This window comes from Pyrgilauda ruficollis, unplaced genomic scaffold, assembly GCF_017590135.1.
Source record: "Pyrgilauda ruficollis isolate IOZ18807 unplaced genomic scaffold, ASM1759013v1 scaffold7, whole genome shotgun sequence".
NCBI classification, from domain to species: domain Eukaryota; kingdom Metazoa; phylum Chordata; class Aves; order Passeriformes; family Passeridae; genus Pyrgilauda; species Pyrgilauda ruficollis.
The window spans coordinates 4,714,704-4,731,262 of NW_024528821.1; the positions used below are offsets into that span (position 1 = coordinate 4,714,704).

General features: G+C 56.1%; 1 protein-coding gene across 4 annotated transcripts in view; it reads right to left on the minus strand.

Moving 5' to 3' along the window:
- Positions 1–16,559, minus strand: part of STARD8 (StAR related lipid transfer domain containing 8) — a 41,307-nt gene that overhangs the window by 10,526 nt on the left and 14,222 nt on the right. The window contains exon 1 of one of the 4 annotated variants that reach the window (XM_041485126.1): positions 7,314–7,566. The exons of 2 other annotated variants lie outside the window; for them this stretch is intronic. In XM_041485126.1, the coding sequence (XP_041341060.1) occupies positions 7,314–7,347 (34 nt within the window). In that variant the 5' untranslated portion in view covers positions 7,348–7,566. Of the gene's footprint in view, positions 1–630; positions 892–7,313; positions 7,567–16,559 lie in introns of those variants that run through there. One more of the 4 variants, XM_041485127.1, reaches the window with a different exon arrangement.

Here is a 16,559-nt window from a genome sequence, read left to right on the forward strand (position 1 = left end):
AGAGCTCTGGCTACAGTTTGCATTCCCAATTTCGAACATACAGAAGCAAAAAAAAAAAAAAGCTCCAAATAAGCAGCTCAGTTCAGGACAGGATTAAGCCAAAGCCCTGGACACAAATACTTGGCAAGTTTTGGGAAAAAGTTTTGGAATGAGCATCTGGATCCGGGTCCAAACCACACAGCTGTCATTAACCATGCCATTAATCCTGCCAAAAGCCAGGGCTGACCCCTCCTGCCCCCAGAAGGGCTCTGACCCAGCAATCCCAGTGGAGAACTCAACCCCGGAGCTATCCTGGGTCAGCTGGTCCATGTGGAGCACCACATCCCTCCCAAAGAACCCAACATGCCATGGGGAGGGCACCCCATGGCTGCATCTGTCCAGCAGGAGGGCACCAAGACTGGTGGTCCCTGGGAATGCTCTCTGGCCATGCCAGCTCTGGAAGCAGATCCCTCCCACGCTCTGGAGTGGGCAGGACCCAGGGACAGGCACTTCCCACAGCCCTGCCAAGGGACCTGCCAGTTCCCACTCCTGCCCGACTCTGCTCCCAACGGGAATTCCGTGGGGCCAACCCCAGCCAGCGACTGTAGCTCCGTGTGCCCCAAGCCATGAGCAAATCCACCAATCTCCCACCTGTGCCGTGGATCCTGCCCCAGGGATGGGTCTGGCGGAGGGCAGCAGGAGCAGGGCCGTGGCTGAGCTTACCCCTGCCCGCAGCGGGGCTCAGCTGGTGCCAGAGCATGGCCGGGCACCGACTGCGGCCACGCCGGAGCCTGGGGACACCCAGCGTGACCACGGCCACCCCGGCAGGCCGGGAGCAGCCGGAGCCCAGGGCTGCAGCAGGATGCTCTGTGCTGGACTGGGCTCAGCCACTCATCATCGTGGTGGAAATGCGGAGTCAGAGCACGACATTTCCTTCCCTCCCCACGCACGGGCTGGCAGCGGGCCAGGGCCCCAAACCTCCACCCTTCCCCTCCTCTCCAGGAGCCAGGTCCCAGGCTCTGCCTGCTGTGGCAAGTCCTGCATCCCCCCAGAGCCCCTCCAGCAGGGAGGAGTCCCCTAGAGCAGGGGGATGTTTGACCAGCCCAGGCTGAGCCCTCCTCATGTAGAAGTGCTGTCACAGAAAAGGTTTCCAAGTGTCCTGTCCCAGAGGGAGCCAGCAGCCAGCTTCCTCCTCTTCCCGCCCTTCCCATGGACGTGCTTTCCCAGGGAAGTGCAGGAAAGGCCGGGCAGGCAAACACTCCTGCCGTGGGGCATGGCCGGACGCTGGGCACAGGGTGACCCGTTCCAGCCGTGTTCCCAGCCCTCCCTGTCATCTCTCAGGAGCCTCACTGTCGGGCAGGGTGATGGGACCTGAGCCCAGCACACACCCCTGGCTGCAGCCTCCACTGGGAATCCAGCCTGAGCCAGGGATTGCTGCCCAGAGACCATCCACCCTCCACCCAGCTCAGCCTGAGCCCCAGGCAGCAGCGACAGAGATGGGTTCCCAAAATCCCCAGATGCCAGGATCTCTGATGTCTAATGTAGGCTCATCAAGCACTACACCCATCCTCAGAAAACAATTTCCAGGAGCTTATAGCAATTCAATATCTTTGAGATCTGTGGTTCAAATGGTGCAGAAATTGTCCCACTCCAGTTGTATAGCAGGAGGAGCAGGCACAGGGTACAGGCAAAGTCCATGCACACCTGAGAAAGAAGGGGATTCCTGACTGCAGGCAGGGAAGGTAGACCAGCAGCCCCATTATGTTTCATGTTCTCAGAAAGCTCTCCATGGGAGATGAACCCTCAGGAAACACCTGGACAACCACATGGGGGACACCAGCACCAACACCTTCAGTGGAAAAAGCTCCCAACGGTGCACAATCTATGAGCCACCAGAGAATCCTCCCCCAGCAAAGCCTCTGCCTTGTCCAGCAGCTGTTGAGGCTGGATGGTGTTTCCCAAGGAAAAGGTTTCCACAGTAGCTCTCCCATGCCCCCAGCAAGGGGCAGAGACTGTGACCCAAGTGCCTCCACGGTCCATCAGAAATGCCCCAAGTGGGTCCAGCCCCACCAGCCAGGGAACCTTGACCCCCCAACACCCCCAGGAAGGAGTGGAAATCAAAAATGAAGGAAGAGAAGATGTTCCCATTGTTCCAGAACGAAAGGATGAAAACCAACACTGAAGTGGAGAAAAAAGGACAAAGTTCCCCAATCCTCTTCCTGCAGTCACTGCACTCTGGCATTTCCCTGGGGCAGCCACTGGTGGCTCCAGCAGGAATGGCTCCTGGCTGTGCGTGTCTGGAGCCTGATAGCTCTCTCTCAAGTACTTCTGGTGCTCCGTCCACCCCACCCTGGCCTGGAACAGGCATGGACCAGGGAAAAACGGGAAAAGCCCAGGACATTCCATAAAAGGTCTAAAATAAGCAACCTGGAGCACTGGAGGCAAGCAGAATTGCAGGCAGGAAAGCCACTTCCCAGAACCCCAGCTCTGCACTTTCACTTTAACAATCAAAACTGACAAGAAGTCCCAGGCCAGGCTCTCAGCTTCCCACAGCAAGGTTCCAAATCCCCATAAAACGTCCCACACAGCCAATTAGTGTGTGAGGAGAAAACCCCACCACAAAATCGCTCACACGTTACCTCATGGAAAGCTGGAAGCAGCTGCCTGGCACTGCGGGGGAAGCTTCAACCCCAGCAGCAAGGGGAGAAAATTGCTCTTTTTCCTTTCGTGTTGGTGTGATTTCTTTCCATCCTGCCTGAAAGTAAAACTGCCTACAACAGGGACTTTCCTTCCCGGCTATAAGCAGAAGTTTCTTGCCTGCTTTTTACAAGAATGACAGAAAGTCCCAACAGCTCTCCGGAACCAGGGGGATGTGCCTTCACTGTTGAGAACATGAGGAGCTGAAGAAGGTGTCCCATGGGAAAGGTGTATCCTACTCATGCCAAAGGGACAGAGGGACTGACTCTGCCTGGAGAAATCAGAGCTGCCTTCCTGAGCAGGGCATCCCTCCCACAGCAGCCAAGGGCCAATCCCAGACCCTCCCAGGGGGTTTTGGAGGAAGCCCCCACCATGCCCTCCCAGCACTGGGCATAGCTGGAACTCACTGCCCACCCACAGGGGGCACACAGAGCTCCACACAGCCACGGGCATCTGCCAGCCACGGGCACCTCCTGCTTCCAGCTGCCAGCTCCACTCAGCAAAGTGCAGAGATTTTGGAGCTGCCAGACACGGACAGGGCACATGGACAGGAATGAGGAATGGTCTTGGATGTTCTCCCAGACACGGCGCGTTTCCATAATTAACCTTCACACAGTAAATAGGTCCCACAAGCTTTGGGAACTGTTCCTTGCTATGTCACCAATCAGGAATTGCTCAAATGCCTCCTTCACCTCTAGCTCTGAAATGTCTGCTCCAAGGGCATCGCTTCCTGGGGATGGCACCTGGCAGGGGGGATGGCAGCAGAGCCCTCTGCCACCCCACTCCTGTCCCAGACACTGCTGGGAACACGAACAGGAGGGACATCCAGGGGTAAAAATGATCCTAGAGGTTGCACAGGAATTTCTTGATGGTGTCTGCAAGTACCGGCTGGTACAACCCACACAGGAACCCCTCTGGCCACCACGGGGCAGGGAGGCTGTGGCTGTCAGGTGTCTGGATCAGATCTGGATCATAATCCATGCAGGCTGGGCACAGAGACCCCCAGCAGCACCATCAGAGCCCCCCAGAGCACCCCCCTGCCTTATCTCTGCCCACCCATCCCTCCGCTGGGCTCCAGGGCTGTGTGTGACCACCCTTATCAGCTGAATGTGGTAGCTCTCATTTCCTTCCCTCAAACGAACTCAACAGCAGCCCTAGGTCTGGTTCATTCTGTTCTAAAACCTCATGCACCCCTTCACGCCCGCAGTGTGCAGAGCTTTGTGCTGCAGCACGCAGGAACGGCCACCAGGAAACCGGGGTGACGCTGCAGCACCCATCCACCCAAAAGGAGGCACCTGGGAGAGGGGCCCAACCTGCTCAGAAAACACCTCTGCTTCCACAAACATCACTCAGAACAACCTAAATACAGGTTTGCAGCTAGTGCTGTCTTTAATGAAGATGAGAAGGAAGAACTGAAGCAGACATATTAGCCACAAAAAAATGATGCGTAGGATTATGGAATCATTGAATGGTTTAAGCTGGGAAAGCTGTTTCGGATCAAGGCCACCACTAACCCAAGTCTCTTCTTCACACCAAAACCTCTTCACAGACCCCAGAGGGCAGGGTTGAACAGGGGACAGCCAAGCTCAGGGGCACGGGATGCACCAGAAGGACTGAGTGGTCTGGGACATGCCATGTGATGGGCATTGGCAGCAGGACACGGTGGGGTGGCAGAGACCAAGTCAGTGTCCCCTGGCACTGCTGTGATGGCTACAGGAGTGTCCTACAGCACATTACAGACTTCTGCTCCTCCAGGCAGCTCCTCAGAGTCCTGTAGCCCCTTTAGCCTACAGGACACCTCCTCCCGGCAGCTCCAGAGCACTCGGGAGCAGGAGCTCTGCGGCAGCTCGGGGGCTGCACGTCCCACTGCCCGGGCTGCAGCTGCAGAGCAGATGTCTGGGGGGAACAAGGGATGGAAAAAGAGAGGAACAGAAACAAAGGGCCAGGAAGGTGAGGACCCTGATCCGTCCTTGCCTCCCCCACCTGCATTTTTGCAGCTGCTCAGATCCCACAGGATCAACAGAGAGGGCAGGATGATCCCACTGTGCTGGGAGCACACAGCAGCAGCCCACCATGTCTGAGGGCAAGCCCAGCATGGAGGGAACCTGGGGTTTCATCTCTGAAAAGGCAATAGCAAAGCAAGCTCAGAGCAGAGAGAGTCTCTGGCTCCATCCAGCCCTGTGCACCACCCCAAGATCGATCAGCACCAGCACAGCCACCAGCCACCTCTGTCGGATCTAGGCTTGAGGTGAAGTTTCTTCCTTCTCTTTGGTGTTTGCTGAAGCCAGACAGAAAAATCCAATAGAGAATCCCAGAATAGTTTGGGTTGGATGGGACCTTACAGATCACCTCATTCCAGCCCTCTGCCATGGGCAGGGACACCTTCTACAACCCCAGGTTGCTCCAAGCCCCGTCCAACCTGGCCTGGAACAATTCGAGGCATGAGGCATCCACAAGGAGCCAGATGAAAACAGCTACTTGGATGCTGAAGAAAATTAATCTGTCTTGCCCATCCTGTAGTCCACCCTTTCTAAAATTGCACCGTTTTCCTGTTGGCCATCCCATGGATCTCACACGCACTTTGTTTGGACAAGCGGACGCCATCGCTCCGAGGGCAGCCAGCGGTGATGGAGCTTTGGCATCCATCACCCACCACAGGTACCAGCCAGGCTGCACCTCCCAATGAGGAGCCATCACATCTCACTTTTCTTTACAGGGACAACAGTAAAAGTCCCGTTTTCACCATCCGGAAGAGCGTTAAACCCAGCATGGACTGAGGTCAACGTCCGGAGTACTGCACGAGACCCAACACCAGCCACCACCAAAGGCCAAGGAAGGCCAAGCCAAAGGAAAACACCAACAGTTCTGCTAAAAAAAACAGAACCAGCAGCAGCTCTGGCTCTGCAGGGAGCTCTCAGCTCCAATCACCCATTGGAGCATTGGTATCTCCCATCCATGGATGTGACCTGCTGCAGCTGCTCTCCTGCTTCCCACGCCAAGGAACAACCTCCAGCTCCTACTGCTAAATCCAGACACTAAAGAATAGTTATTTCCTTAATACACAAGGGAATGCCCTCCTACTTTTATGCATTTATTTAGCATAAACACGTGTGTTACCAGAGGAACCCATGGAGCAGAATTCCCTTGTGGTCTTGCTGCAGCTTTTTCCATGTTGAACAGAATCACAAACCCACCCCGTTGCTGGCTGAAGAATGCTGAGGCTCCAGCGGCTTTGGTGGGAGCCCTATAGTCCCCAGGGACAGGAAGCCCAAACCACGGCTGTCACACCCAGCCAGTGGCCACTGCCACAGCCCTGGCATGGGCACGAGCCCTTGCAGAAAGGAACAGGCACTGAATTCCAAGCAGAGACATAAATAGTTACTTTAGGGCTCTCTTCTTCCCTTTTGCAATATAAAAATAACCCCAAATCAAGTATTTCCCAGCTCAGCACAAGATCCTTCCTCCTTCCCCACCAGACTCAGCTTTATCAACTGATCCCTGCTGCCCAGGGGAAGTACAAGTGCCTGCATGTGCTCCTTGCTAAACTCCTGAAATCCCATCCCACATCAGAAAGATCTGCAAAATTCAGGAGTTTAACCCCAAGGAGTCCTGGATGTGCAGCTGAGCCTAAGGCCCCCCTCAGCCCGTGGGGTGCAGGCTCAGAACTCCTGTCCGTGCAGGGACCCCTCCAGGCACTGCCACACATCAAGGCACAACCCAAACTCCAAAAATGCAGCCAAGGGACATTTGTCAGGGGGACACAGGTCTGGGTGCCCAGGGGAAGGACTGTCACCAGCTCACAGGTCTCTCCCCCATCAGGACCCCCTTCTGCTGCACCCCACACCCACGGGCACCGCTTGGGGTATTTCCACCTCCACTCCACAGCTCCAAACCCCGCTCTTTTCTCATTCCTTCTTCTGAAAACTGCTTTTAAATCAGTAAATTGGTGTCAGCAGATAATGCCACATCCCAGAGCACGGCTGGCACCAGCACCATCACAGCCCTGGCCATGCCTCACAGCCTGCCAGGGCCGGGGGGTCGGGCTCACACGAAAGGATTTTGGCTCAGGAAACAACCAGAGATCAGGAGGAGCTGGCACGCAGCGCTCCCACCCGCTTGGCTGGCTCTGGCAGAAATAAACTCAAATATTGCCAGGGCTGCAGGTCTCTTGTGCCTGCTGCACCTCCAGTGGGGAGCAGAGGGGGGAAGGAGAAGCTGCCCGCGGTGTGACTGGGGCCAGCCCGTGCTCTGTCCCTGTCACCAACCCCGCTCAGCCGCATCCCCGCTGCCAGCAGGGCACAGGGCTCCTGCACACCCCGCTGCAGTCCCGCTCCGGCCACGGGAAAAAAAAAAAAAAAAAAAAAAAAAAAGGTGAAGGGAATTCTGGTTTTCGAGAAAAGATTTTTTTTAAAAACCCCAACAATTTAACAACAACACAAGCGACACCTCTGAAGCCTGCCCTCGCCCCGCTGTGTAAAAGCCAGAGCAAACCGCCCTGCTGCACAGGAAACGCTGCTTTCAAGAAATCTCTAACAAGAAAAAAGGTCATTTTAGAGCCTTTCCCACCTCCCCCCGAGAGCGTTTGCTGGCTGGAGCCTCCCAATCCGAACACAGAGCCGGGACACGAGCAGACTCACCATGGCAGGAGCTGTTAATCCCGGCTTTGTTCATTGGAACCCGTGGATTAAATGCAGAAAAAAAAAATAAAAACCAGCATGACCCCCCAGCCTCCTTCACGCCCTCCTCGGCCACCCAGCACCGTCCGCCGGCGGCAAGAGCCCTTCGCACAGACACTCCATGGCAGCGGTGCGTTTTCCTCCCGCAGGGCTGTGCCGAGCCGAGCCGAGCCGAGCCGAGCCGAGCCGAGCCGACGTGTCCCCGCCGCCCCGGCAAACAGGACATCCCGGCCCCGCAGGGCTGAGCGCCACGGCGGGGGTGGGAGCGGCGGGGAGGGCTCCATCCGGGACCGCTCCCAGCCCCGCCGTCCTGCCCAGCACGGAACCGTCCTGCCCCGCTCGGCACCCCGGTGCCGCCAGGTGAGCCGCAGCTTTCCATCCCAGCCCGGGGAATAAAGGGTTAAGGGCAAAGCGTGGTGCCGGCTGCGGGCGCTGGAGCGGGGCTGGTGGGGTCTGTCCTGTCTGGCAGGACACCGGGATGGAGGAGAGGGATGGATACCCCAAAACCCCCCTGATCACCAGACTGGCCACTCTCATCACCGTCACTGGCCGTGAGCCTCAGTGAGGCTCCTCTCGAGCAGGACAGCAGGAGCTGCCAGCAGGTTCTGTGTGCAAGGGATGGGAAAGGTGACAGCCAAGGCTGTCATAAATTTCCCAGTCCTTCAAGTTACCAAAGAAGACTAAAAGATCAAAAAGATGGTTCAGGGACAACAACAGCAGTTCTTGAGTTCTTTGCAGTCTGAGACATCCAGATTAAATCACTCAATTCCCTACAAATTTACGGTTTGTGCTGAGCCCAGTGTGCTCCACCTGCCCTGGGAATGCTTCTTCTCCATGCTGCAGGAGTGGGCTCACCTCTCAGCCCAAAGCAGAGGGGTCAGCACGGTCCAAGCAAGAAGCTGTGGCTGACACAATGAAAACCACATTCCCTGTACCTGCACTTCCCAAACCAGAGTTTTGGCACAAATTATTCCCAGAATGAGCTGAGCACCATCTCACCTTGCTTCTGATTTCTGGTGAGAAACACCATAGGTCTCTCATCCCTATCAGGGATACAGCACTGGAAAACATCCCACCCACCCTCAGCTCACACCTGGCAGGTCAGACCCTGCAGACCCAGGGGGTTCCCAGCCTGTCAGACCTTGCTGTCCTGACAGGCTGTGACAACGATGGAAGCTCAGGTGACAGGTCCGATATAATCCCAAAACCATGGGGGGCAGTGAAACCTGCAGACAGGGGTGGAAACACAGCAGGGACATCATGTTTAGGGAGGTCACTGAGTCAAACAGGAGCACATGGTCTACCTCTTTCTTCATCTCCCAGCTGGAAGGAGATTATGTTGGGGCTGGAGTTGAAACTCAAGGCTTCCCGGTCTTTATGGAGCTAGCAGGAGGTGCCAGGACAGCAGGACAGCAGCATTTTGAAGAAGTCTTAAAGGATGTCACAGTTTTCCAAAGAGATGAAGGAACATTTCAAAAAAATACAGAAGTCTCCTTGCCAGGAATGTGGGGAATGTTAGGGAATATTATAAAACAGGATGCAAAAGCTGGCCTCAAGCAATATTAGAGACTCTTACGCTGGTCTGACAGTCAAGATGCTGAATCCCAATGGAAGACCAGTCATGGGAATGGCAGAGTCAGCTTATATGGTCCCAACCACCTGCCTCCCACCAGAGAAATCCAGCACTGCCAGGCTTGTGCCCTTCCCACAGCAAAGCCCACCCTGCACCTGGGCATGGACCAAAACGGGACCCTTTTATGTAAAAACCAGCATTTCTGAGGAGCCAAGGCAAGCAAAGCCTTGTGGGACACAGAAGAGAGCCATGGATCGGGAAGGATCCAAGAATGCACAAAGGGATCTGGGCTGCTCCGTGGCTAAAACACAATCCCAAATCCAAGACCTTTGCTGTAAGCCAGGTGGAACTCTTCCCAGACATGGTTCAAGCACCTCTTCTTCAATTTGGTTAATTAACCAAGCACTTCCCGGCCTTCTGAGGGGTTTACAGGCACAGGAGCTCACACCCCTGGCACAGCTATTCCAGCTCAAGGGAAGTTATGACGCCGAGCACACCGGAGCCAGAGTGGCGGCTGCCAACAGCAGGGTCAGGAGCAGAGGAACAGCTCCTGGGGTCAGGAGAAGGAGAAGCCCAGGGGTCAGCAGGCAGCAGGAAGCCCCAATTTCACACATCAACCACTTGCAGTAGGAAGCAGAGGCCAGTTACTGGCAGAGCAGCGCCTTTGGCAGGAACGGGCATGCTTGTTCCAGCTTCCCTTCCATGTGAAAGCCCCTCTGTAAGGAAAAGGTTTGTCACAGCAAGACCCACTTGGGGTTTTTTGTCTGGTCCCAACTGCACAATGGCCTCGCTGGTGCTCACAGCTGGGCATGGTGAGGATGGGGCTGCTCGTGGGTGACAGATCCCCTCCTGATGGTGGGCTGATGCCAGGGCTGGCAAAGGCTCCAGCCTGTTCAGAGCTTCCCAGGGGTGATACTAAGAACACTTTGCCCTCAAGACAGTCATTCTGGAATAGCCACTGCCTTCACACAGGGAGGAACTTCCCCAGCCAAACCCCCTCCACAGCAGCTGTGCATGGCAGGGGAGCCATCCTCAGCAGGCAGGGCTGTGTCCTTCAGAACAACACTCTAAAATGCTCATCTTTCCCCAAGCAAACATTCCTTTTCAGTCCCAGCGTGCAGCAGTTGCCCCACTGGTGTTTCTGAGGAAGCTTTGCCTCAGCAAAGTTCTCCCGTGTGCTTCTGGCTGATGTCTTTGTGGTCAATCAGCTCACACCCTTCTAGAACTTTAATCTAATTTTATGACTAATTTTTGACTCAGATACGAGTTTTCAGAAGGGACCCAAAGCTCTGGCACACCTGCCCCCAGCCCCATCCAAGACAGCTTGTGCCTTGATTTGCCCAAAATCCCACTCCCAGTGCCTGGAGCCATGGCTGCTCACCCAGCCCTGCCTCGCTGAGCCACAGCCATGCACACACGGCCAGCCACGCTCCACTGCCCTGCCTGGCATGTGGCAGGTGACACTGACCCGTGACCGCCGCACACAAGGACTCGCTGCTCTTCCCCCTGGCTGCTCACCGAGTGTTTCACTCCCACCTGCCCACAGGACTGTGGAGTGGCACAAGGTCCCTGCAGGCTGAGAGCAGCAGCGGGGCTGCAGGAGCTGATCTTTGCTCTCCTCGGTCTCCAGAGCATTCCCAGAGAGAGAGAGGTGGGATATGGCATCTCCTGACCCTTCCACTGCAGAACTCCGTGCCCATTCCCACCCAGGACCTCGGCAGAGCTGGAGATAAGCTGAAGGGGAGCAGAGCTGGAAAAACAGGGAAAGCACTGACAAAGCCACTGGTGCATCACTCCATGCCACGATGGGCTGAGGAGCCTAGCCAAGAAACACAAGTGCTCAATAATCCATGGAACCCAGTCTTACACAACATCTTCTATGGAGCCCTTCACGGCTCAGTCCCTGCTCAAGGAGCAGCATGAGAGCAGGTAAATCCCAGGTGAAGCAGCTGGGCAGGTACCTGGCTCTGCCAGCACAGCCAGAGAACAGCCCAAGAACAGCCAAGATCTCTGTGGGTGCTGGCAGTAAGGAGAGCCTGGGATCTCTGAGGTTTTGAGCTCCATTCCAAGCCAGCACTGAGCACTCAGGGGGATGTGGCCCTGCCAAGACAGATGTTCTTAACTCACAAAGTTTCCTCCTGTCCTCAGAGACCACTGATAAAATATCAGTGAACCTTATCAAACATCAATCATTGAGACTCCTGACCTTGCTGTGAATGTCTTCTCCAACCACTGCAGCCAAAGAAACAGAGACACAAGACTTAGGCTCCTTCCCCAGGACCCTGCCTGGGGGACCCCAGCCCAACCCTCAAAGCAAAAACTGACATCCAAAGCAGGGAGGCAGCAGGGGCTGAGGTAGGGGCAGCCACAAAGTGAGTTTGCTTTGCTGAGAAGGGCAGGAAGGAAAAGCGTCAAACTACGAGCTCAGCCAAGGGTCCAGCACCGCTTCCTGCCACAGTTCTGCAGAGAACTTCATTAATGAGCCAACAGCTGCAGCTCCCCAGCCTCTAACAGTGTTCACAGAAACAAAAAATTAATTAAAAAACAATCCCTGCTGCTTGAGCAGGTGGGAAGGCCGTGGAGAGCAGGAGAAGAGAGGCACCCTCACAGTGTGGCTGCAGCACAGCAGCCGTGCCCGAGCTCCAGGGACAGCGTGATTCCCCCACGGCTTCCTCGGTCGGAGGAAGAGCTTTGGGCACACCCAGCTCCTCTCAAAGCAGGCTCTACTGGTGGGGAAGGACATCCACCCAAAACTCACCAGGTCCCAGCCTGCTCCTGCTGCACCTCGCTGTGCCCGGGATCCTGCAGTACCCAGAGCTGGCTGGAGCTGCAGGACGTTCACCCAAGGTCAGGCTGGCAGCCCCGTGCCCAGGGGGAACATGAGGCACAAAATTGCAGCTCACCAGCAAACTCTGACTGTTACCACTGCTTCAATCCCACAGCACCACAGGGATCACAGAATCACTGACTGAAGGACAGTTTAGTTTGGAAGGGACCTTTCAGCTCATCCAGTTCCAACCCCTGCTATGTGCAGGGAAACTTTCCACCAGACCAGGTTACTCCAAACCTCATCCAACCTGGCCTTGGACACTTCCAGGGATGGGGCAGCCACAGCTTCTCTGGGTAACTTGTGTGAGGGCCTCACCACCCTCACAGGAAAAAATTTCTTCCCAGTGCCTCAGCAGCACTTGAGGGTCACCTCTGACCCCCCTCTTTGCATTTAAACACTAAAAAAAAAAAAAAAATTTAAAAAAAAAATTAAAAAGTGTGCTGCTTCTTTTGTGCTGGGAAGTGTCCTCACCACACCAGCCAGCACTGCCTCTTTTATTTACCCCCTCTTTCCTGCCTCCTGCCATGCAGACACCATCCATCAGTGCTGCCCCTGTGCCTGGCCCAGCACACAACAACCCCAGTTTGCAGGTGATGTTTGGAGCCAACCGAGCCAGCACCCTGCCTTTAACCAGAGGCAGCCCCAGGGAGCTCCCAGGTGCTTTCAGAGGCTGCCTAGAGAGCACCAGTGCTCCCAGTCCAGCCACTGGGACCACCACTGCTCCGGCTGCTGGAGCAGAGCGACACCCCAGCGCTGCGGGGCCAGGAGCCAAGGCAAAACAATGGGAACCATTTACAGGGCAGGAAGCTGCATCTGCTGGATGAAACGCTATCTTCAAACAAGACGTGTTTGGATAACTCCAGTTTCATAACTCGCCTCTTCCGATGTTAGGAAATCACGGTAATAAAAAGAAAACAAAATGGGGGAGAAGAAATTTGGCACGGGGAATATCGGGGAGCAGCTCGAGCCTGGGGGAGCCCAGCCTGGGGCGTCGGGGTCTGGCTGCAGCTCCTGCCCCAGGACCAAGGTCTGATCAAATATCCTTGGAGAAAGAGTCAAATCTGCACTGCCGACCCCAGGGGCACAGCGAATGTTGATGATCTGGTGCATTTCCACCTTGGCTTGTTGGACTTTTCAGCGGCAATCAAAGCCACCCTGGGGGAGGGAAAACAACCACACCAAGCACAGGACACGGGGTTCAGCAGCTCTTATCTTCATCATCTTAAAGATAATGGAAGGGATGGCCTGAAAGCAGCCTGGACACGCCGTGGGTGCCAGCTCAGCCTCAGCACAGTGGCAGCAGCACTGCCGGGGCACACGAGGGACCCGCAGGACCCCGCTCCTCGCCCTGCTGTGACAGCCAGCGCCGCCCGCAGCTGCCACCGCCACAATTCGGGACAAGGAGCCAAAGCTGAGGTCACCCTGCTCGGCTGCAGACCCTCCCCAGCACCCACCTCCTCTCCCCACCCTCCCCAGGCCAAATATAAATTTGCTTACAGGAAATGCCTTAAAGAAAAGGCACCTCCCTGCGTCCCGAAGAATGCCCAGAAAATAAACTGTCTCTGGACAAGAAGGAAATGGCTTTTTTTTTTTTTTTTAAATCACATTGCAAAGCAGCTTTAACTCCTTCAGTCCCTGCTGCAAATGCAACCCCTGTGTGCCTCAGGGAATCTCAAGGTGTCTGGAGTCTGCATTGGTGATGTGAGAAGAGCCTACCTGTGGCATCGCCAGATCCTGAAAAGAATGCCACAAACCCCAGAATCCAAACACAAACTCTCTGTCTGGCAATGAAAGCACGAGATCCCTGAAAGGGGCTCATAGCTGGGGACCCACTCTTGACTTCACAAGAGCTCTGGCTTCGTTCCCAGAGCCACTGGGCAGAATGGGAACTTGCACAGCTGCTGGCATTGCTGGAGGTCCTGCACTGCAGCCAGGGGGGCAGGGGGCTGCACCTGTGCCCCCCTCCCCACCCAGACCCTTTCCACAAGGGCCCTGAGTGGGGTGTGTCAGTCACCCCCTCCCAGGGTCCCTCAGGGGCTGGGCTGGGTTCTCCAGCAGATGGAAATGTGGCTCCTGGGCTTCCTGCGGAGGGCAGGGATGGGGTACCCAGGGCCCCTGCAGCCCCCCCAGCCTTGCACTGCAGCTGCTCCAGCCCAGCAGGAACACACGTGGAGGCTTAGGAAGCACAAACGCTGCCTTCACACCAACGTCCTGACACAAGGCACAAGAAAGCAAAAAGAGAAGAAATGCAGGAAATCCAGGAGGTGGAGAAGCAGCTGCCTCCAACAGTCAGTCAAGGACAGAGCAAAGCCAACAGCCCTGTGTGGAGAGCAGAGAGCTTGCTCCCCCCAGCCCTGCACCACGGGACAGCACAATAAATAAAACAATAAATAAGCTCAGTGCCAGGATCTGGCAGTGTTCCCGTGCACCCACAGGTCACAGGCACAGAGAGGGTGATCCCATTCTCTCTGCACAGCAGAGGACACCGAAGCAGGAGCAAGGCCAAGGGCACAGCCGAAGCACTCCCTGTGTCACCAGCACCCCTGAACATCCCCTTAATAACCAGGCACTTGGTGCTTTCAGCCCCAGAGGCCCTGTGAGGTTGATCCAATTCAGCTGCTGCTGCACAAGGCCTCCATGCCTGCTGTGGTTTGGAATTTCTCGGCGCAGCAGCGGCGCTGGAAGGGCTGTGTGGAGGTGTGAGGCCAGGCGTGGGAAAGGGAAGCGTGGGGTCAGCTGCCACTTGGCTGGGAAGCAAATGTCTGTCCAGAGCAGCAGCCAGGGCTCAGGGTTCAGCAGGAGATCACCTGCCTGGAGAACAGAGGCAATTTCTGCCTTCTCCCTGATTTTGCACTTTGTGTATGTCCATTATTTTTAGCTGGGGGAGAACTGCTGCTTCCTACATCCTTGCTGCTCCCAAGAAAGCAGCACCACAGCTCCCCGGATTTCATAGCAGGAGAAATCACCCAGCCACAGCCCATGTGTGCCCCCAGTGTGTCTGTGTCCAGGAGGCTCATGCCAGTGGCTCTCTCCATGCAACAGCCATCCTGGGATTTGCTCAGGAAGGTGTCCAGAGGCCATGGGACAACCCTCTGCCTGGAAAAACAGAGCTGGAACACCAGCCCTGGCTGCCCAGACATCCTGCTCTTGCCCAATGACACTGATGAAACGAGGTCAAGTGCACACTGTGTCACTGCTGTGGGCGCTGTCCGGCAGCCTTGTGACAACCCTGCCCAGGGGCAGTTCCAGTTTCAGCAGGAGCAGCAGAGGGAACCTGCCAGTTTCAGAGGGAACCCTCTGAAACCCCACAGAGCAAAGACCCCTCTGAAATCCCACCTGCAGCCTCAGAACCACCCCTGCCCCAGCCTGGCCCACTGCCCCAGCCCAGCCTCCAGCACTGCCAGCAAAGCCTCATTCTCTTCACTCCTTTTCCTTTTTTCTTCCTTTTTCCTTTAAATGCCAGCTTTCTTGTCCTCTCCCCCTGCATCTGGCAGGACAGGAAATCCCCCAGCTCACCCGGGCTGGGGTGCACAGGACCCCTCAGGTCCAGCACCAGGACACCCTGGGAGAAGCCACCAGCTCCTGCTCTCACTTAAGCAACGGGACCAATCCTTTTCTGCAGCACCCATGGAAATGCAGATGTTCATCCCAGGACCACGCCAGAAGCCAGGTGTCCCAGGGCTTACCCTGACCACCCTATCAGCCTGTGTCCCCTGGAGACCCCCAGGCTCTGACACTGCACCCCTGCTGGGATCCCATGTGCCTCCAGTGCAATGGGATAAGAATGGCTGAGCCCCTGGGGAAGGTCCCCTGAGCTGCCGAAGCTGTTCCCAGCAGCAGCCGTTAACGTTTACTCTGCCTGTAACTGGCACGGGTGACAAGTGCCCTGTGGTGATAAGGGCTCTGCAAACAGCCAGGCCAGCACCCACGTGGCACGGGGACCTGTCAATGATTAACCCAGCAGCTGCAGGGGACAGCAGCAGGCGGGGGACATGTCCACGCATGGGTGTCACAGCACCCAGAGGCAGGGGACACATGGGGACCCACTAAAAGCCACATCCTGTGGGATCAGGGTCACATCTGCATCATCAGGCAGAGGGTGACAAGCCTGGAATGTGGCAGTGAGGCCAGCACAGCTCCACACCGACAACGACCCACCTGCAGGACATGCAGGTAACACACGCAGTGAAACAGAAGGCAAACAGATAACAAAAATCCAGAAGCCATCACCTTCCATCACCAAAAAACTGTCCTCTTACTGGCAATGTAGGGACAGATCCTGTCTCTTTAAATCCCCACGCCCAGCCCCGCAGCCTGGAAAGGTTCCCGTGTTGCCGAGGTGCCTCTCCAAATGGCAGGAACCAAAGGGCCAGAGCAGCTCAATCATTAACCTGCCGAGACCCCCGGCCTCGCAGGAATGTGCCGCCCGCCGGTCCCCTCCGGAGCTCTGCTCAAAGCTCGCAAGCGCTCCTCTGCTTTGGCCACCAGCCCCTGGAGGCTCCAGCCACTTCCCAGCACAGCTTTCCTGCAGTGCTAAACCCCCTGAACACCTCTGTCACATGAACCAGCAGGGGGGAACAGCATGTGCAAGAAGGGAAGTTGAGAAATAAGAAACCCCAAGTTCCAGGGAGACGTTCCCGTGCTCAGTAAACCTGTGACATGGTTTGGGGGAGCTGTTCCTCCCTGTGGCTCCTCTTGCCTTGGAGCACCATTGCTGCTGCAGCAGGACCAGCATGGGCATGGCGTGGGATGGGAAGACTGGCAGGGCAACAGCATCTCAGCCTTTACAGCCCCCACGCCACTT